The following is a 23,711-nucleotide window of genomic DNA, read 5'->3' on the forward strand; positions in this document are numbered from 1 at the left end:
TATCAACTGGTAAATCATTTGGTTTTTATGTATATATGTAGCATTCATGCATTTTATAAAAAATAAAGAAACACAACTGAAACATATACAGCTAAGTGGAACAATCTCCAAGGAAAGCAACTATTTAATGCCTGCTATGTTGTAAAATGTTTGTCGTCCGTGAAGGGCAACAAGTCAGGGAATATGCCATTGTAATTAACAGGATGCAATCAGGAAAGGGTCACAAAATAGGAACAAACAAATCAGCACAGCATTAGAGTATCACTTTCAGAAAACCAAGTCTATGTTCATTCACAATGAAACACTGATGCTACGTTTACAGAAGAATTCGGCTCTGGATACTTTTAAAAGTCTTTGTTTTCAGGGGTTGAAAACAACAGGGTAATGTGGATGAAAGGCGATGATGTAAAAGTGTATTTTTAAATGAAAGCGCATTCATGTGGACAGGGTCTAACATACCTCTCCTTCTAGTTGGGCATATCAAGCAAGTTAAATTATCTTCATGACCATAAATGTAAAACATACAAGCAATGAAAGCAAAATGTCGCTTATTTAGAAGTGAATGGAAGAGGAAAGGAGCATTTTAAGTGTACCTTACATGAAATAAACGTGTTCAGCATTTATAGGACACTAAAAACAGCCTTATGACTATCTGAAGACTGTAAACATGCATTATTTTTCTGACACCATAAATTAACAGCAACATGCCATTATCACCTGCTATTCATCATGGTTGAATGCAGCCAGCAACTTTAACGCGAGACACAGATTTTCTCTCCAACGAGTAGTTCTTTCAAAAATTATAGGCTAAGAAATTAACCATGCACTTTTCACAACAGTACATCAGCCAATGCAACTGTTACATCACTAGAGTTGAAACTGGCTCTCTATGAAAGCTACTTCAGTCCCAGCAAGCCTATTTAGGCTGTGTTGTTAACTACACAATATTGTAAAATCATATAAATAAAAAAAAAAAAAGTGTATACATTACATTCTGTCATTTCAGAAAACTCAATCTTACAAAAATGTTAGCGATAGCTCTCTTATATATATATATATATATAAAATTTAAATTCTCAAACCAAGTCTCCAAATGCACCTGAATCTTAAAGCATGCATACATTTTCAAATTTGCAGAAATTAACTCCGGAATCAAGTAATCAATTATCAAACACATAAAATGTGAGAGAAAAACATGGAAAGTTCTTTTTTCAACAAAATGAACCACAACATTTACTTTCAAAATCGATCACATTTTTCATTGTTTCTCCCCCTTCCACTATACATTAGAAAACATTATACAAAGCCTTTTTCTGCTTACCTGTGCTCTCTCTTCCATTGCTCTTGAAGGATCGCAACTCCTCTGACTTATGAAAATCAATGCTGGCATAAGTGTTCAAAGTGGATGCAGTACTGCCTCCATTGCTGAGTAAAGAAGTAAACATGCGAACAGGTGGTTGTGTGGTTGCTGTACCTTCTAAAGCAGTATGAGCGATATCTTTGTTGGCCAAGTCCAAGTCTATGTAATTGAGTCCTTGCTCCCCAGAAGGAGAAGTAGAGGGTGGAGGAGAGGCAGACGCTGGAATTGAAGCAGTCGAAGGGATGTAAGATTGAGGGGTAGCAGCAAGCTCATTTGTAATGTCAAAACTTGCATTTATGCCATACGCCTCCACATCAGAACATTTTGATGACTGATCTGTAAACGGAGATGCGGTAGACTGAGTCAAATGAGTTAACAGAGGCTGTTGAACCATGGGAGCTAAAAAGGTTTCTGAACAGTGCCTCCTACGTCCCTGAGGATCTGCCCTGATCACTTTAGCTCCCTGGTCTGGATTAGGGTTTATTTTTTGGAGAGGAAATTCACAAGCAACATGGCTCAAAATTGGCAATGGTGGCTGTACGATGGCAGAGTGGTCCTCCTCAGCATACTGGGATGCCGGTGCTTCTATTGGCAACTTTGGCCCAGGACTGTAGGCCATCTCTGTGTAGTCTCCAAAGGAAGGAGAATCCAAGGGTGAAGCAGTACCACATGTTTTGTTAACTGTGCTGAATTTAGGATTAGGGTCTTCATTAATTTTGGGTCTTGAGTCACATACCAAATTCCTCTCCTCATAAACCAAGCCAGACAATGGTGCTTGATAACCATCAAAAGTCACAGGAGGGCCCAATTCCATGTTTACATATTCTGACCCAAGGTGGTCGGGCTGAATTGGGCTAGAATGAAGGCCGCTTATGCATGAAGTTGGCCTCTTCAGCACCCTGGCAGGCACTCCAACATCATCTCTAAATTCTATGCTCACATATTCACCAGGACTTTTTGGCTCAGGAAGCAAAGGAGTTACCTTGACTCTAGGCAAGGTGTTTGCTTTGGCAACATCCACAAACAGGCTGACTGGCCGAAAGCGATGGCTGCCCTTGCCAACTTGACTATGACCAGCTACTCCTTTGTAGTCCTCTTTCAGAATATTATCAGTACCAGAAACTGAGCCAGGAAAAAACCTTCCTCTGGTTGTATGTTCTTCTACTTCTCCAAGACTCTCACTACTGGCTGAGCCAGATGAAAAAGAGGATGAAGATAGCAACCTGGTAGCTGGATGCGAGCTATGTACATCTCTGTTTAGCAGTCTTGGTCTACTAAGGTAGCCATTGTTAATCTTACTATTCTCAACCTGGACCTCTTTACCAGTATCATTATCAAAATTGGCAGAACTGTGTTTATAAGACCTTGGTAGAGAATAATAAGAATAAACCATTTTAGGCACCTCTGGGAGAAGTGGTAATCCTTCAGGAGGTGTGCTGCAGGCAGAGCGACTGCTGACCGGAGACATATTCATGTAGTCACTTCCAGTTTTACTGTCCACACTACTACCCCCACCACCTGGTAGATGGTGTCCTCCCCATGTGCTTCCACGCTGATCTGGTGAACAACTGCTATTAGGAGACATCATCATGTATCCATCAGACACACGTGCATTAATCTGTTGTGGTGGTGAAACAGTGCTGTTAGGAGTCATTGACATGTAATCATCTGGTTTAGAGTTAGTATCAACTGCAGTACCTTGGCCAGAGACTGGGATAACTACACCAGGGAGCATTGACATGTACCCATTATCAACAGTCTGTTCAACATGGCCAACCATTCGGTTAGCTTCTTGGGAATCATTACCAGGAATATCTAAATAACTTCCTCCCAAAGCAACTCGTGTGAAGGATTCCCGACTTGTACTACGAGACATAACTGCGTAGTCATCCTCTATCCCCTCCTCTTCAGCAGCTGATGCAACATTAACATGCCGACGAGACAGTCCTGGAGTTACCTTTTCAAGAGACATTGGAGGAAGAGATGCCCGTTTACTCAACAACCTACGTTCAGCCTCGCCATCTCTGCTTGAAGAACGTCGCAGGATTCTTCTGGGAGGAGGTGGATGCTGCATTAGACTGTGTCCACCCCTTCTACCCATGGTGATATAGTCAGCCATCTTATCCCCAGTTAAAGTGCATGTATTAAAAAGATCAGAAGCTAAATGACCATGAAAAAGTGGAGCATCACCAGGGCTACAAGCACTTTCATCTGATGACCCATAATCACTTAGGGACCCAGAAACTGAGGCTTCACTAACACTGACTCCTCTAGCATATGCTCCACATTCAGAGCCATGGCCACTGCTTGAGGAAAGACTTGCAGGACTAGGGGCTGGTGAGGGAGCTGTACATACTGGGGTTGATTTGACATGGTTTGGCACAGTTTTGGAGGATGATTTGGCCCTTGAAGATTTTGGTCTTAAAGTGGGGGTAGTGGAACATGAATTGCTTGGACTTCCACAGCTTCCTTCTTCATGATTAGAACGACTCCCATCACTAGATGTGCGTCCCCTAGGATAGCTAATTTTAGAGACTTGTGTTGGGGAAACATTGCTAGTTGGGTTTGGAGTTTCACTTCTGGATTTGCGCGAGAACCCAACTTGGCTTGGAGGGGGATTAGGGTGGTACCTTCTTGAGGGAACAGTGATAGGGTTGGACGATGTAGAAGAGGACTGACTTTTGCTTCGTTGCCGAAACTCTTCATTTAGGGCTTTCATAGCTTCTAAAAGTGTCTCATGCATGTTTTGTGCAACAACAGAATCATCAACCTGCATCCAAAACTCACCAGGTCCTGTTACTGCAGAGCGACCCACTTCAACAAAGAAAAAATTCTCAGAGTGTCCACAACGCCGAACATTCATTAGCTGGAGAACAACAGCAGCTGCATCTGAATTGAGCTTAACAAAGTTCACAGTCTTGTCTGTGAGGCAGAGCCGGTAAATGCCCACCAGGTTTTTTGCTTGGCCAAGTCCCTTTGGCCAAACTTTAACTTGCCATACCTCCTTAAAGGCAGGTCCAGGAGTAGCTACCCCATATTCAACATTCTCCCCATGGATTTTACCTAAAAAAAAAAGAAAAAAAATAATTGACATGTAATTTAATCACACTTTATTGAAGCAGTAAATTTGAAGAGAAACAATCTAAACAAAACAGCCTATATTTACTTCAAACAAGAATTACTGCAGATACTTTACAATAGTTGCTTATTTGCAATGCAGAAAAGTCTATGATTTTAAACCATGATTAGGCAAAGATTTTTTTTTTTTAAAATGTGGGTTATTAAAATATCTAAAAATTGTACAATCATCAGAAATCCACCTCTATGGAAATACTTTGCTTTTAAAAGCCAAGCATCTACCATGTAAATTATTGATACTAGAACAAGCCTTTTGCTGATAGTTATTATATTTCATAAACAGAGATGAATAGATGAAATTCATCATATTAGAGGAACACAAAAAAAGAAAACTAATCAGATCAACAAGAAATGTCAGCATGCCAAATTCCCACAAGTCATGAAAAACACAATAAAAGAGCGGGTATAAAATTGTTTGAGTGGGGTGTGGCAAAGAGACACTGTTCGTTTTGCAGATATAAAAAAAAGCTGATCAAAAGAAGAAAATGTAATTGTAATACACTATATTGCAACAAAATATAAAGGTGGACCAGGGCATCACTGAGCTCCTGGACAGTGTGAGGTGCAACCTGGCAGCACTGGATGGACTGAAACAATGTCCCAGAGATGTTCTGTAGGATTTAGGTCCGGTGAGCATGGGACCCAGCATAATGTTCTCCACAGCTTCTCCAGACCCTTTTACGTCTGTCAGATGTGCTCAGGGTGAACCTGCTCTCATCTGCACAGGGGGCCAGTGGTGGACCAGCCAATTATGGTATTCTATGGCAAATGCCAATAGAGCTCCATGGTGCCGGGCAGTGAGCACAGGTCCCAGTAGAGGATGTCTGGCCCTCAGGCCACCCTCATGAAGTCGGTTTCTAATCGTTTGGTCAGAGACATTCACACCAGTGGCCTGCTGGAGGTCATTTTGTAGAGCTCTGGCAGTGTCACACTACTGACGTCAAGTCCTTCTTTGGCACAAGCTGATCTGACATGCTGCTTGTGTGAACGAGTTGAAAACCGTTTGTAGCGCAAGAAAGCCGCGGTGGGGACAAGTGATATAATTTGGCCAATCACAACATCAAAATCATTCTGTTGGTTTGTGGACTTTGCATAGATTCATTAGTATTGCGTATTAGAAGAATATAAAAGATCACGATCTGTACGTTCCACTTGAAAATTAGATGGTAGACATCTTTAAGATCAATCATAATCTAAAATAGTCAGATAGCGCACCCCTAGTTCAAGTAGCTTATCATCTATTAAAGCTTTAAATTCACCAATAAAAATGAAAGTGAAAACTTCAACGATAAATTGATCCTCTAAAGAATTAACTGTATTAATGTCTACATACATTATGCATTTTAACGTGAAATTTAAAAGCTGTTGCCATCTTACTCTTGACAGATGGTAAAATCTGAGCTAATGTCTATGTCACATTAGACTTTTCCAGCAATTTTCAGTTGTAGTGTAGCTTTCATTTATATAAATTTTAGCCAGTCAGAGGTGGCACCCCCATGAAGCTGATTGTCTAAAGTGACATGCCTAATGACTGAGACCAACTAGTCTGCGAATGGCTAGGATAAAATTAAACAAGTTCAATTTTCTCATTAATTGGAGGGGTGAGTTGCATATGCAGGAAAGCCAACAACCAAATAAACCAAATGAATGCTTATCCAGAAGTAAAATGCATAAATTATAGTAAAAAGGAATAATTTTAAATACCATAACAGTACAGAAAAAATTAAAGAGTAGAGACGGCTCCCAAAATCACTGTACCTATTAACCCTTTGTAAAGTAACACTCCGCTACAACTGCCATGTTATTTACTGTTGGAAAAAGGGGCAACCATGACTTGGAGCTCAGTCGGTAAACTTGACATGGGCTACAATTTTGAGTCATGTAATATGACATGGTGGAGATCAGCGACTGCAATTGGCAAATCTGAAATGCCACAGGCCCAAAAAACACATCTAGGAATATTCTAGCATAACTTAATTTAGTTGATTTCTAATTTTTCTTAATAGGATCATTTTAAATTTGTCCGAAAATCTTTTAAATACACTCGTGAACTTCCAGAAACCACCAATAGATCAGCTTCATTTTTAACTAAAAACCTACCCGTTTAAAAGTTCAGACTTAACAAATTTCACAGACAAAATGCAAATAGCAGTCATATTTAAAAAAAAAAAAAAAAATGGTTGTTACTTTTAAAGTTAATTTCCAGAGTAATGGACAGTTGTTGGTTGGCCCACGTCTTTTTTTTTTTACTTAATTATAAAAAGCTGCCCCAACAAGAACAACGCTAATTTTAAAAACTTTGATTTTTTTTTTTAATCAATGTGTAGTGTAGTGGCACAACACAAAAAATGAAAAATGCATGAAATTAAAGCTTTAGGGAGAGACGCAGAGTCACAACTTTGCACATGCCATAGGACTTCCAAATCAAGTACATCCTGTAAGTTTTGTCTGTATGCATCCTGTCTGAAATCTGCATATGAAATGTCTGCCTATAAATGTAGTACTTGCTAGCCAAAGATTAATATGCACTCTACTGTTGATTCACCAATCACAAACAGTACTCACTAGAGCCCATTAACTACGATGAGTGAAAATGACAGTTCATTGTGATGCTTATTTCATGTTACACACAAGGTCACTGAAATAAAAATGAATAAATATATAAAGGAACAAAAACATTCAATAATCCACTTTATCATATAAGGTCACATCTCATTGTGTGTTTACTTATAGTTTGCATATTTAAATTTGATCAAAATATTATTCCTTATGTTGCAATTCCTTAACCTCTACGCATTCATGAGCATACAAATAATTCTTAATACCACTGTTAAATTTTGTAGTCGAATAGAGTGAATGATGGTGTGACATTTTATCTAGATGCTTTATTTAAAAGAGTAACTTAATCTTGCTAAACAAAAGTTATGAACCAAGAAATTTAACAGGTCTATTTATATTTCGCTAATCAGTACTAGCAAAATCATATCTGATCCTAAATGGTCCAACTGAGTTATGAACTAATAAAACTAATCAATTTCACAGCGGGTCAGAATAGTTAAAGACTTGAGAGACTAAAAAATAATATAAAAATATAGCTGGAATATAATCTATTAGTTGTGACTTGCACTTGCAACAACTAAACTCATTTACTCCAAAACAAGCTAATCTGATGTATATTACTAGTCTACCAACTCAATCCCCATCATCAACCCACTGTGTGAGCCTGGATAAAAGTCAGTTAATATACCAACACTCAATGAAATATACTTTACCTTCACATTTCCTAAGTTGCCTTAAATAAGAGCTGTCCTAGACCCCCAAACAAATGTAGGCAGACCAGAAAAAACTGCACATCACAGAAAAAAAAAAATTAAACCTCATTCTGTGGGATTAGGCTCCCATCAGAGGTAGAGAAATCATTTTGTTTTGAAAGTATAAAAACTACTATAAGAAGAGTAAGTTGTGGAAAAGCAGCTGTGACAGTGCACAAGAACAAGGAGACAGAGGCTGCCAATGTACTTTGCTTTGAGAAGGTCTTTAAAAAAGGACCTTTTTTTCATTAGGCAGAACAAATACAAACCTCTGTTGTCTTCCCATGCAGAAAGCTCTGCAGTAAGTCGGAAATGTTTTTCTCGCTTGCTAACACAACCCAGATGGTTATAATTTTAAGGCAACTGCTGTGTAGAAAAAGCTGTATTGGCCTGACTGCACACGTACATCACAAAAAATGATAAATACAATAAAAAACACCAACAATCACACACATTTATATATAATATGCATTCCTGAAAGAATTTCACCCTTTTCAATGACAAATTAAAACAGAAAAAGGGTAAGGTGAAAGGGATGGAGTTTTAACTGTGCTATTGCAATTTTGATGTTTTTCTATTAATGAGAAAAAACTTTGAATTGTAGCATTTTGCAAAGAGATTATGGAAAAAAAGAATCCTACCTATGAAAAAGAAGTTACAGAACAATAGCTATATAAAAGCAACAATATTGGCTATAAAAAAAAAAAACACACTAAAAGTGATAAACACATAAGTAAAGATTTTAGTATTTTAGCAAACAGAATTACCCTTCTTTTAAATTAAACTTTAAACACAATAAGAACTTGAGTGACACTAGAATTACTTTACTCAAACCTATACATTTCCATCAAAAATGTTGATTATGTCAGAATATACCAATAACATAATGAAGCTCTAATTTATTTTCCAAAAATACAGAAAAAAATATTACTAAGGAAATTAGTAAATGCAATAAAGCATGAAATTCCTCAAAATCCAATATTTTTGAAAAACAGTACATTTTGAGGGCATTATGTTTGCCTACTATGAAATCTGGATAGCCTGTGAAACCAGTATCACTTCTTATCAACTATTTGGAACATACTGTACCAAGCATTATGAAGGGCAGAAATAATTTCTTGATTTAACCCTCTGCTCCAGTTTAAAATTACAACATTTCACCAGTGTTTAAAGCGCACACTGTAAACTTTTATTTAAGGGTATTTGCATAATTTTCAGTCAAATCACACAAAAATAAAATTTTTTCGACATGACTCCCCCATATTAGGGCACCATAATGTTTGGGATATTTAGAACTATGTTGTATTTCTCTTGTATGCAAGGGCTGCTTGAAGTCTGATGTATAGAAATCACTAGGTACTGAGCAACTTCACTGATTAAGCTCTGACAAGCTAATACTGAAGCCATCTTCTGGTCCTAGTTTGTGGTGGTGGTGGTGGGGGGGGTTGCTTGACACCTTAAGTTTTCTCTTCAACATACCAAAGGCATGCTCACTTGGCCATTCAAGAATTTTCCATATTTAACATTGATAAACTCCTGTTTTACCTTGGCAGTATGTCTGGAATCATTATATTGTTATAGGATGAAGTGCCATCCAATGAGTTTGGAGGCATCTACTGGAACTTGAGCAGATAAGAGGTTTCTGTACACCTCTGAATTCATTGTGCAGCTGCCATCAGCAGTTACATCATCATTGAAGAGAAGTGCGCCAGTACCTGTGGTAACCAAACAGGCCCAAGCCACAACAGTTCCACCACCATGTTTAACAGATGAAGGGCTATGCTATGCTCTTGCCCTCACTCTGACACAGGCTCAGCTTTGTCTTGTCCGTCCACAAGACCCATTTTCACAATTCTGCAGGCTCTTAAGTACTTTTTGCAGATTCTGTAATCTGTCGATCCTGTTTTTTGCAGCTAACTATTGGTTTGAAGACTGTTTCTGATTTGTCAGACATGCATTTAGGGGTTTTTCTTTATCATGGTAAGAATTCTGTTATTAGGTGGTCTTCCTTGGTCTACCAATCCCTTGGCGATTACTGAGCTCAGAAGTGCGTTCTTTTTTCTTAATTATATTCCCGACAGTTGATTCAGGTAATCCTATGTCTCTAATTCTTTTATGTTCATTTTTCAGCGTCATAATGGCTTTTTTGACTATTCTTGGCAGATTTCTTGACCTCCAGTTGAGTAATGGCAACTACAGACTCCAAAGGGTAAAAGCAAGCCTATGTATCTTTTGCCTGCATTGATGAAGCAATGAAACACACCTGAGGAATCACAAACACCTGTGACTCCAATTGTCCCAAACATTATGGTACCCTGACAGACCTTGTATAAAAAGTGTTGTAATTTCTGCATTGTAAGATTAAAGTGTATGCAAACACTCCTAAAGTCTGCAGTGTGCATTTTAATCATGTGTGAATCGTTTCATTTATAATTTTAAACTGTGTAAGCAGGTAAATCAAGGAAAAATGTGTGTCTTAAATATTATGGAGGGCACTGTATCTAGTATTGTATTATTGTGGGCTTTGTAAAGTGACTTGATATGAATTCTTCAAACAGCTATATTTTAAATGTACATCACACAAATTTTGATCTTCATCAATTTCATTAACTATTATGGGAGGATATCTGGAATGCAGTCCAATGACAACATGAATGCAAATAAAACCCATGCAATGTCAAGACATTAATCATCCCTTAATCTTACATCAGTAAGAATGTTAAAAACTGAGTAAGAGAAGGATATTAAATTTACATTATTCAGCTAAAAGCCCAAGAACTACTGCAGGTTTCCACAGTCAGTACTGGACACGTACAGTGGAACCTCGGGTTAAACTATGGAGGAATATTTCGGACAAAAATAAATAAATAAATAAATGCGTAAATAAATAAAAGTACTGTGAAATGTGAGCATAAATAAATGTGTCACGAAATGAGCCTAAATAAATAGATAAGTCACGAAATTTGTTTTTCATTGCTAATTTATTTCATTTTGTCTGTAAAATTACTGAGTATTTGATCCTCGTTTCACAAGTATAAAGTCAGGTGCATATTCGCAGCTACTTATTCAAACAACTGCACAGCTCTGATCAGTGGCAAAGTTGTTCAGTTCAAAATATTAGTTGGAGCTGCTTTGGGCATTCCATGTCAAAGTACCTAAACTAACACAACAGCTGTTGCAACTTACGGTATAACAAACTGGCTCATTCGCCTTGTGATCGTCTCCTCCGATACACCATATAGATCTGCAATCTGTCATACTTTTAAACCGCATAACAGAAGGTGTTCTATTGACTCAGCTGGAATGTCAAAGGATGGACGTCCAGAGCAGGGTACTGCATCACCTGAACTGGAGTGTAGTAGAGCCCGTTCCACCTGTTCTTCGATAACTTCAAAAATAGTTTAATCTATATCGGAGTCTAAAAGGGCCGCCAACATTGTAATTTCTTCCGATAAATCTTCAATTCTCTCTCTGAAATACGTAATATCTTCGGCAGAATCAATTTCATCGGCAGTAGTAAGCATTTTTCTAATTAATTCTTGTGTTATCGATTCACCAATCAGTAACTAGAGGGCGTGTTAGAGCCCACCCTCTCAACTTTGACGAGTGAAAGTGACAGTTTTATTTCAAGTCGTATTTCATGATGGTTTGCAGGAATGTTACGGACAAAAATTAAAAAAATAAGCAATGAAAAACATATTTTGTGACACATTTATCCTCTCATTTCATGACAAATTTATTTATTAAGGCTTCATTTCATGATACATTTATTTATTTATGCTCACATTTCAAAATACTTTTATTTATTTACGCATTTATTTTTGTCCGAAATAGTCCTCCATAACAAACGTCTCGGAACACGTACAAATCGGGTTACAACCAAAAAGTTTGCCAAACTTTTGCATCTGTTCACGACTACACACTCAGGTGACGAACAAGCCAGTTTCCCTTCCGGTTCATACGCACCGATGATTTCCGCACGTGTTTAGTCTCTCCCTGTACATTATACTCGATCAGACGTGCATGCATTCGCTGTGAACTGTTTGTGCTCTATTTCGTGTGCTTTTGCACAAATTTTGCAATTGACCATGGCCTCTAAGCAAGTGAAGAGTATTGGTGAGAAGAAAGGTTAGAAGAAAACTAAAATCGAAGTAAAGAAAGAAAGTATGAGTGTGGCGTTCATGTTACTGATCTTTCCGCCGAGTACAAGAAGTCAAAATCTACGGTTTTGACTATTCTAAAGCAGAAAGAGGCCATTAAAGGAGCTGATGTTGCAAAAGGAGTTACAGTGTTAACCAAGCAGAGGCCTCAAGTGCTGGAAGAGGTGGAAAAACTGTTGCTAGTGTGGTTGAACGAGAAGTAACTTGCAGGGGATAGCATAAGCGAGGTGATGTTATGTGAGAAAGCCAGGAAGATTCATGGCGATTTGCTGCAAGGTTAGTTTTCTTGATTGTTTATGGTTAGTTTTTGTATAAAGTTTTTTTCCTTTGCTTAAAACGCATTAAAAAAAAAAAAAAGTGTTTACAGCGAGCAGTTCGTAAGGCTGTAGTGTTAACTCTTGCAATGTTACTTTTCTCTGGTCAAGGTTTTTCACAGCGGTTTGTACAATCCTATGGGAGAAATTAGTTCAGGTTGCACCAGAGTTTTGGAATAAATTATGGTTGTGACCCAAGGTTCCACTGTATTAACGTAATTCTAAACTGTACCTAATAATCTAGGAAACTACACGATTACCCAGGATCACATACAATCTGCACAAGTGATACAATCAGATGCCAACTTGCCATATTTTTACTTTTTCTACTCCTACTTTTTACTACCTTAATATAGCACAATACACTCTGACTTGCACGGACTAAGTAAGTAACACATTAATAATTTTGTTTTTAATGAAATACGCAATAATATTCCTCCTGAAGGTAAACCCTGTAGTGCAATATGGTATTAAATTGGTCCCTTAAAAACAAAATGACTATTCTCACATGGCTCAAAATACAATCTAAACTCAAAAGAGCATGCACTTGTGATAGATATTTGCCATTTTCATTCACTGTCATCACAACACAGAGAAAATGAACTGCATTAAACAGGGTCTGTAACAACAAAGATCAAGACTATATTGCTGGAAGTCCAGAGAACATTGATGAACAAGGTTACAGTGGCAAGTGAGAGGTTGTGCTCCAATCAAGGGTCCTCATTTGAAAGTGTGCAGAGAATGACTCTAAATATGAAAATACAGATGCTTCCTTAAATATAACAAATTACAAAATGTCTGCATTGACAAATAAAATGTTCCTAAATTTTCCAAACAGACAAGACTCTCAGATATTCTTACATGGAAGGATATAATAAATGTCAAGAAGTTAACCATGATTAACTCAGTTAAAATGGTAAATGAACACCAGGTTTGGAGAAAAAAGAAAAAAAACTTCTAGCCAAATGAGACGGTGGTAGACTGCTATGGCCCCTTACTATTCAGAGATTTTAATATCCCCTTATTAGCAAAGTGAATGTCACATTTTAAACTATGTTGATAGTGTCAATGAGACAAACATGGGTCATTTTGTTATAGTCCACAACAAAAAAAAAAAAAAAAAAAGTTATTTTCTATTGCTTGCTCTAAAAACTCTTTCTGCATTACCATTCTACTAGCCTATATTAAAGCTATTCTCATTCTGGTTCTCAGTTTTGTTAGGATTTCACAATTGATGTTAACAGAATATATAGTATATTATGTAAAGTATTATGTTTTTTGCTTTTAAGTGATTTATTTGGGGGTATGAGTAAGCATTAGCTTACTAGTGCATGTGCACATTGAAAATACACATGTAAAAGTTTCACTTCAATTTCAGGTTTTAAACATCCAAGCCTAGTCAGTACTGAAGGTATGCTGAATAAGTTACAATTCATTACTGTATGCAGCCGTTTGTACTGTGGAGGTAGTTCTGAAACTGATGTATATGGTTTTTAAAAAACCCATCCCTATAACAACTTTTAACAGAACAGGCCATGTAGCAGAACATACTGTATTCTTGCTCTTATTTTAAAGGGTTTAATAAACCTTTTATTCCTCCCCCTTGCAAAATTCACAACTGACACTTCTATAAGTAATCTAGTAGCTCTTGCCTAGGCCCTCTTATGCAGTCAGATTCCACCAGTATTGGGATAAAAGCTGTACACAATAATACAAACAATGCTTCTTCGTTTAAGGATAATCTCGTCTGAATTACACCATTGAAGTATGCAAGCATATCATATCCTTCTTAATCACCCCTCTACTTTCTCTGGTTATTGATAGTGACATCTCTTTTTCATAAGTTTTACTTTTAAATCTCAGACACCCTTCTCTCATTATCAGTATTTTCACTTTCAATGTATTAAACGTATACAGTGGGATGCAAAAGTTTGGGCCACCTTGTTAATAGTCATTATTTTCCTGTATAAATCGTTGGTTGTTACGATAAAAAATGTCAGTTAAATATATTATATAGGAGACACACACACAGTGATATTTGAGAAATGAAATGAAGTTTATTGGATTTACAGAAAGTGTGCAATAATTGTTCAAACAAAATCAGGCAGGTGCATAAATTTGGGCACCGTTGTCATTTTATTGATTCCAAAACTTTTAGAACTAATTATTGGAACTCAAATTGGCTTGGTAAGCTCAGTGACCCCTGACCTACATACACAGGTGAATCCTATAATGAGAAAGAGTATTTAAGGGGGTCAATTGTAAGTTTCCCTCCTCCTTTAATTTTCTCTGAAGAGTAGCAACATGGGGGTCACAAAACAACTCTCAAATGACCTGAAGACAAAGATTGTTCACCATCATGGTTTAGGGAAAGGATACAGAAAGCTGTCCCAGAGATTTAAGCTGTCTGTTTCCACAGTTAGGAACATATTGAGGAAATGGAAGACCACAGGCTCAGTTCAAGTTAAGGCTCAAAGTGGCAGACCAAGAAAGATTTCGGATAGACAGAAGCGACGAATGGTGAGAACAGTCAGAGTCAACCCACAGACCAGCACCAAAGACCTACAACATCATCTTGCAGCAGATGGAGTCACTGTGCATCGCTCAACCATTCGGCGCACTTTACACAAGGAGATGCTGTAGGCGAGAGTGATGCAGAGGAAGCCTTTTCTCCGCTCACAGCACAAACAGAGCCGCTTGAGGTATGCTCAAGCACATTTGGACAAGCCAGCTTCATTTTGGAATAAGGTGCTGTGGACTGATGAAACTAAAATTGAGTTATTTGGGCATAACAAGGGGCCTTATGCATGGAGGAAAAAGAACACAGCATTCCAAGAAAAACACCTGCTACCTACCATAAAATATGGTGGTGGTTCCATCATGCTGTGGGGCTGTGTGGCCAGTGCAGGGACTGGGAATCTTGTCAAAGTTGATGGATGCATGGATTCCACTCAGTATCAGCAGATTCTGGAGACCAATGTCCAGGAATTCGTGACAAAGCTGAAGCTGCGCCGGGGCTGGATCTTTCAACAAGACAACGACCCGAAACACTGCTTAAAATCCACTAAGGCATTCATGCAGAGGAACAAGTACAACATTCTGGAATGGCCATCTCAGTCCCCAGACCTGAATATAATTGAAAATCTGTGGTGCGAGAGCTGTTTATGCTCGTAAGCCATCAAACCTGAATGAACTAGAGATGTTTTGTAAGGAGGAATGGTCCAAAATACCTTCAACCACAATCCAGACGCTCATTGGAACCTAAAGGAAGCGTTTAGAGGCTGTAATTTCTGCAAAAGGCGGATCTACTAAATATTGATTTCATTTCTTTTTTGTGGTGCCCAAATTTATACACCTGCCCGATTTTGTTTGAATAAATTATTGCACACTTTCTGTAAATCCAATAAACTTCATTTCACTTCTCAAATATCACTGTGTGTGTCTCCTATATGATATATTTAACTGACATTTTTTATCGTAACAACCAACGATTTATACAGGAAAATAATGACTATTAACAACGTTGCCCAAACTTTTGCATCCCACTGTATATCAAACTACGATTTGTCTACATGGACAAATTTGTTAGTACTGCTCCACTAAAAAAAGAACCACCCACAATTGTTTCCGAAAGAACTTGAAACTGAAAAAAGTAAATTGCCACTCATCGTTGTTTATTCTGTATAGCAAAATACCCGCACTTCGCAGCAGAGTAGTGTGTTAAAGAAGTTATGAAAAAGAAAACATTTTAAAAATAACGTAATGATTGTCAATGTAATTGTTTTGTCAGTGTTATGAGTGTTGCCGAGATATATATAGATATATATACACACACACACACACCCCTACCTACATATATATATCTACACAAATGGCATTAACAAAAATTATGGGATATTTAAAATACTTAATTGCACAACCTTTGGAGGCAATCACAGCAAATAGGCGATTCCTGGAACTCTCAATGAGATTTCTGCACCTGTCCACATGTTTGGCCCACTCTTCCAAGCAAATTGCTCCAGCTGTGTCATGTTTGATGGAGGGGCCTTGTCCAGAATGCATGTTTCAGTTCTTTCCATAGAGGTCTGACAGAATTCAAACCATGACTAAATGTAAGACCATTTCACATTAGTCCAATTTTTGTCTTAGCCATTTTTGAGTGCATTTTGCTGTGTGTTTTGGCTCATTATCCTGTTTGAGGATGCATGACCTGCAACGGAGACAGAGCTTTGACACTAGGCAGTACATTTCACTCCAGAATGTCTTAATGGTCTTGACATTTCATTGTTCCCTGCACAGGCTCAAGGCACTCCATGCCACATGCAGTAAAGCAGCCTCAAAACAAAACCAAGCCTCTTCCATGTTTCAAAGCATAATTTTTCATCTGGAGGCTGTGGCTTTTCAATGTACATTTTAGCAATTATAGTCTGGCTTTCAATTTTTTTTTCTTTCAACCGTGGAGCCCTCCTAGGTCTTCCTCCATTGAGCTCACTGTCACTTAAAGTGATGGCAGTGCATTCAAACACTCTTGGACCTTAGAGTTCAGCTTATAATCGCTTTGGAAGTTGTCCTTAGCTTTTTGTCTCACACTTCTGTCCATTCTAGGGTTATTTTTCCTCTTGCGGCGACATAAAGGGAGAATATGGACCTTAAAATTTCTTAATATTTTCAACTGTTCTCACAGGAACATCAAGCTGCTTGGAGACAGCCTTTGCCAACATGCTTGTCTATAATTTTCTTTCCCACCTCCTCAGACAACTCTTTCCTTAGTTTTATATGGTCCATATTAAGCGTAGCACAGCAGAGCTTCCAGTTAAATAGGCTGAATGTATGACTGAATGATTGGAGACGTGCGTGATGCTAATTAAAGAAAATTAGCAATTTGAAAAAAACACTAGTCCAATTATGGATCATTTCTATGGGTAAAAATGTGTGCAAGACCTATTGTAACATAGGCAATACTTTCTTTTTTCACACGCTTTACTCAATGTCATATCAAGGGTATGTAGAAATACATAAAACTGCTTTTCATGTAATCACTTTTTAGGAGACATACAGTACTTTTCAATGAGCCGTAAGGGTACCAACAAATTTGTCCACATCTGTATATACCGAAATCTGACTAATATCTACATGTAAAGGCTTTGCGGATTCTTGGGTATCCTCCATACAATAAAGTTTAAATTACCTCTGCAAACCTGATCATGTAATTGTTAATTTTGCAACAATCTGCACTAACCTTTTTTGGTTTGAGGGTAGACCTCTATAGAAATGTTATTGCTGTAATAAGATGAAAATATACTAAATGTCATAATTCAATGAAAATATTCCATAAGACAACTGCAGATTATCAAAGAAAACAAAATTCACAAAATAAATGCCAAAGATTACAATGTAAAGCTGTGATCCACAGCTCTCTGAAAGCATTACAGACCGTCTACAATATGGTCACCATGGACAAGCTTCCCATTTGTAATGGTAAGTGGAAAGAACTCAATCTCATGAACACAGCCCACAGTACTAATAATAACTCTAATCACTATGCAACTTGGACATTACTCAACACACAATGTCCGATTTCTCTAACTAGTTTTAGTAACAAGACAATTTTTCAAAAAAAGATGGAGAATTGCACAAAGTAGCCTAAAGAATACAAAGACAGCTTAAGGTACATTAGTGTTATTTTATATACCTAGAGATCTTTCCATTATTAAGGTTGTGATTTTCTGTGTCATTCTAAGGGGTTTGAAAAGATAGACAGTTAGGAGTTCTAAGAAAAAGAAAACACCACAACAGAGGTCACATTCCCATCTGCTTCCTATACAGATCTGATGTCTCAAATGCAGATGCTAAAGAATGCCCAAAATGAATATTGTTTTCAAATAAGCTATTACTGGAAGTAACTTGAAATGATTTCGGTATGCAGTCAATGAAAAACCCAACAAGGATGTTAATTTTAATTTTCAAAAGGGAAAAAAATATACTGGCACGGCTACCTTTTTTTTCTTAACACAATAAAAAAAGATTAGTATGATGTGACAATTTTTGAAAATATATAAAAACAGAAAAGGGGGAAAAAAAAAAAAAATTGACCTTAACATAGAGGTCTGAATTTAACAGGTAGAACAGTAGAAAAAAAGATGTCCAAAATACTAAGCAGATGAGGGAGAGTGACCTGTGCAGAGCAGGAAACAGATGCAAAGTATAGAGTGCCTGGACCAGATCAAGTGAGGGACGATTCAGTCCCCAACTCATTAAAAATGATTAAAATGTTGAGATGTCTGACGGATACCATGGGTAAAGGGAGCCAGGGTGGCCTCCAATATTTAAAGTTCAGAGGTACCACCTTTTAGCGGGCCCATTAACTTTTCAACTCGTATTCACGTCTGAAGGGCATTAGAAAAAACATCCAACAACAGGAGGCAGGTGCCTGAATTCAACTGAAAGAAACGGGTTAAGAGACCGGACAATGGGGAGTAGGAAGAGGTATTTCACTTCTATGAGAAATAAGGAAGACTGATCGAACTCCTGGTTGGCCTGATAAAGACATTACACTACTTGAATTTAATCATTCATTTATTCCAGAGGAGCAGGGTAACTTGATTCCCTCTCTCGCTCTCTAATAATTAAAATCATAATGGAAGAACAAACAGCTGCACACAAAGTAACTTTGAAAATATTGAAATACTGGAAATGTACCATTTTAAAAATTGCATATTTCTGTACTTTTTCAGTACCAGCATACTACGCAGCACTACTAGAGTGGCATCTAAAATGAATTTTCACTATTAAAAGTTTTAGGTAGGAAAAAACTCAGCTATTTTTTTCTTATTAGTGGCAACAGATTGGCATATGAGAAGTTAATGCTGATGCTCCATGGAGTCACTCTGTGTTGAGTATATACATTTTTTCTGTGGCCATTTTCAGGCTACTTTGGTTTATCTCCCACATTTGACAGACATGGCACCTGCAAGTGTCAGTGTAAGCAAGATGCATTTCAACCATGGATGTTCCAGGAATTTCCACACAGATCCAGGATCTTGTGGTAGAATGCAATGCTCAATAGCTGAATGTGTGTGGAGTGTGCAAGCCTTTCCTGCGTTTATGCATACAGGCTTTCTTCCCAAATCATCCTGTTTGATTACTTATTCCAAACTGTGTGAGAGTGTGTTCATGTGCAAACCCTGCAATGGACTGTTGCCCTGTTCAGGGCCGTTTCTTGTCTTGAGATGAGGGCTGCTACAGCTATGAGTTTGTTTAAACAAATTTGAAAATCCTTGTTTTGGACTGAGGGTAACTTTGCCAAAAATACACCAAAATATCTGCTGGTAAGAGTCACTTATAGTGTAAATTGCATGCTATAATTATGGATTTTTTTTTTTTATTTTGCTACATGTATTTATATGAAAAATAAAGTCTCAAATCCAGCATTGCTGGCAATTCATATCAGAGTCCCAGTTTTCAGCCTGTGACTTACAACCAGAGTTGCAGCCAACAAACCATCAATGATGCAGCAGAAGTAGCACACATCACCAAAAGCTTGGAATTAAGAGACTTTAGCCAGTAATAAGCGCTTTAGGCAGCTGTAGAAGTGGACTTGAAAAAAGTGCAGTGCAGTAAGAGAAAAGTAATGGGCGGGACTAGACAGAGAGCTAGCAAGTGCAGGCAACCCGATTACTACAAACAACCAGGTGTAGAGCACAATGGAGTGGAACAGAATGGGTTATTGATCATAAAGTTTGACAGCCAAGGAATGGATGTTTTAGAGTGGTTTCCTGTGACACTGCAACTTCATAGGAGGACAGTTTCTCTCTCGCTCTATGCTCGCTACTATATGTACACTTCAAATGGAGGATATTTTAAAAATAAATAAAAAAAAAAAAAAAAACTTTCACCAAAACAGCTCTTCTAGAAGTAATGTATAACTGCCAAAACATGCTAAATGAAAAATCACTGCAGATAAGTGGGAGAACGGGCAAAATGCCACCATGGGTGTATAAAATATGGGGTAATACTGGAACACACAAATGGAGAATCAAATATTGTACTGGTAGGCAGACTGATAAAATTTGAACATGTGGAATATACTGTGTGCTTGCAGCTGGAGTATCCTAGAAATCTTTTACCAAATAATAGCACAAACCCATTTAAAGGGTTTATTGTAGGGATCAGGAACCCTGAGAATACAAAAGGAGATGTCTTAATTGAGTTGATGGGCTGAAAAGTCAATTCTGTTGACCCTGTTGGTTTTAAGTCCTTACATGTGCTTTAATATTTTATAGCAATGCAAGAAGCACTTGTTAGTCTAATATAGAGCTTCAAATATAACAATTTGATTCACAAATGTGGTCTACAAGTTCTAACTGATCAAGGTTTAGCATTCCAGTCCCCAGGGATAGAGTTAACTTCAAAGAAAACTGAATTAAAAAAAAAATGCAGAAACAAATCCTAGGCACCCAGGCAATTTCTACCTCTAACAACCAATGATAAAATTTAAATATAGCATATTTGGGTGCCATTATGGGATGCGCAATTGCAAATAGGATGCTAACAAAACCTCAGTACAAATTTTAAAATTCACCTATACAGTATAAGGCCTCAAAATCCATGCCTTCTCTTATATGGTAGTAAAACCTGGAACAGAACACTGGTGAGGAATACCTTAGACAATTTTAATCTTAAAATCAACCAGGTCTCAAAAAAAAAAAAAAAAATGTCTTGTCAACTTAAAATGGATTGGACACACAACCAGTTAAGATCTAATGGAAATGACCAATAAGAAAGTTTGCCTTAAATTCTTTTATAAAGGTTAAGAGATTGAAATGGGGAAATCCTATAACCATCTACCTTCAGCACATCACTGCTCCAAATCATCAAAAAACTACCAAAAAACACATCCTGCTACGGTTTTCTGCAGTAGAACTAATTATCTAGTTAACAGCAGTTACCAATTGATCTTTCGTAGTTTAACCTTTCACCACATTTCCAGACTACAACTGGTTTTCTTAATCTTAGTAATGCTGTAGATTAAAATGTGTCGCCACCGAGTAAAGGCTAGTAAATTAGTAAGAAGTTGTTCGGTTTAATTTAAAATACTGTGGCAACAAACATGATCATCAAGTTGAACACATTATTCCCATTCTCATATTTCTACATTCCCATCTAATTAAAAACAAACTGACCAATGACACTCTAAAATACTGCCATAAGATAGATACCTTCCAATTTCCCCAGATAAATTTACTGAAGTCGTCAAAGGCTTAATTACAAAAGATACACCACAACTCTTTCAATGACCAAACTGTTAATATTAGAGAAACCTCACTGGCTTAGCAAAGTAAGAACACATTTTAAGATGTAGTTTACACTAAATTTCAGTAACAGAAAGCAAACATTCAAGCTGTTTGATTTTTCCACTTTTCTTTCCAGTAATTTAGATTTTAAGTCTAAAATATAAGCGTCAAATAATGCAGCTTTACTTAGATGTTTACCTATACAAAAATTTAGGACCATATTTCAAAAGTACATACTTTGACACATTTCTTTTATGAATACGTAATCCAAAAATATTAGAATGCAAACAGAGGCAGAAAAATGAATAGAATAAGCCTGTCATGGCTGTTTAGAGACGGCTTATTAAAATAACTTTATGCCTTCCAGTCTCAGCAGTATTTTAATGCTCTAAAGCTAGATTGATACACAGGTTGCAAACTACTAAAATTCAAGCAGCACCAAATGAATATAAAAATCCAGAGCTAACATTAACATTTTTATTTGCCATTTACTGCAAATTGGACGCAATGTAATTTCTAGTTACAACACCTGATAAGAGGTCCTAGAACAGGATTGCTTAGTAGAGTTAACAAAAAATGAATCAGCTTACAAATCACTCCACAAAGTCTTCAACGTATATTTTCCTCAAAATTATAACCAGGGCCTTTAATAGCTGAATGTAGTCCTTTTGAAGGCATAATGGAGTGTAGGTTCTGTACTTTGGTTTTTCTAATCCTTCAATACTGTGGTATAGGGTCGGTGTTGACACTTTCTTAGTGAGGTAATGTCTTCCACTAGAGCTCTGTAATAAGAAAACTATGTCTCAGCAAGAAGAGGTGCCACGGCATCATTACCTTATATTGTCTAGCATCCCACCTAAAACTAAAGTTATACTGGCAGAACTATGTCAGTATACTTTTGGGATTAAAACTTTGATTATCAGGGGGTTGATTATGTTAGCAGATACAAGAATGCACTAATAGCTCAATAGCTACTAAGATCTGAACATGCAGCAACTACTATATTAATAAATCATAAAACATATACAGGCTTAAGCAAGAACTCTAAAACACATTAAACTTTCAATCTGGGACTTGTTATGCCAAGTTCAATATTAAGTGTAGCGAAATTGCAGACTTGTGACCGCCAACTTTGCAATGCAACAGCTGGAAAGCAAAACTGACAGCAAACACCAGTTTGGCTGCTTGTGCTCTTGACCCAGCTGCTTGAGGACACCCAAGTTAAAATGTCCAATTATAAACTTAGAGCTCTCGAACATCTGATATTTAAAATTCTACCAGGTAAGAGTAAAACAAACTAATGCCTTGCCAAATGATTAGATAAATATATACCACCTCCACTTGTATAAAATGTGGAGAGTTGGATATCAGCTTATAATCAAGTTCAAGACAGAAGAATAAGGCACAGAACTCAATGGATAATCTATACAATTATAAACCAGGATACTGTACATAATGCATATTAATTCCAGTATAAATTGATAACAGCAGAGCTGGCAAATAAAACCAACATGTAAACAGATATAAAAAGTTTTAGAAAATCATGTTATGATTGTTTTAAATGCTTTTATAGACAGGGGAGAAAAAAAAGTTTTAAACAGATTTGAACAGAAGCCATAAAGAATAAGCCAAAATTATAAAAACACAAAAAAGACTGGCATTTCCAAATGTCAAAATTCCAAATTTGTTTTATTTCTTTGTATTCCAGAATAGCATTGCTTTTTAAACAGGTTTGCGGCTGTGTTAAACTATTCTGCAAAATCTTTATGAATTGTTCCAAGTATATTAATCAGAAAATTTTGCAACTGATCATATGAATTCAGAAAACAAACTTACAGAAAAGGACCTTGTTACTGTTATATAGAAAAGTAATGTTGATTCTTGGCTTTATCTGTCAGCTCTTTTCCTTTGAGCTACAGTACAAACTGAATTAAACTTCTATCTCCTATTGGCAGATACAGATATAAACTGTGATCCAAGACTTTCAGGTAAAGCTGACTGAAGATTTGATGCTGGGTTGATATACTAAGTCACTGAGGTACCAAAGTGTGTCTTGGCGTTATGTCAATTGGCAAAGTAAGCATTTCCATGCACTAGGTATATGTGAAAATAAGGAACCTACAAATTTTTAATAA

The 23,711-nt window shown here is 37.1% G+C and overlaps 1 protein-coding gene across 1 annotated transcript in view; it reads right to left on the reverse strand.

The window, feature by feature from the left end:
• The window catches only part of si:ch73-335l21.1 (insulin receptor substrate 1-B), a 107,414-nt gene that overhangs the window by 73,606 nt on the left and 10,097 nt on the right, over positions 1 to 23,711 (reverse strand). Inside the window, exon 2 of the mRNA XM_039746970.1 lies at positions 1,322 to 4,423. Coding sequence (XP_039602904.1) covers positions 1,322 to 4,423 — 3,102 coding nt within the window. The remainder of the gene's footprint in view (positions 1 to 1,321; positions 4,424 to 23,711) is intronic.

Source organism: Polypterus senegalus, chromosome 3, assembly GCF_016835505.1.
Source record: "Polypterus senegalus isolate Bchr_013 chromosome 3, ASM1683550v1, whole genome shotgun sequence".
Lineage (NCBI taxonomy): Eukaryota > Metazoa > Chordata > Cladistia > Polypteriformes > Polypteridae > Polypterus > Polypterus senegalus.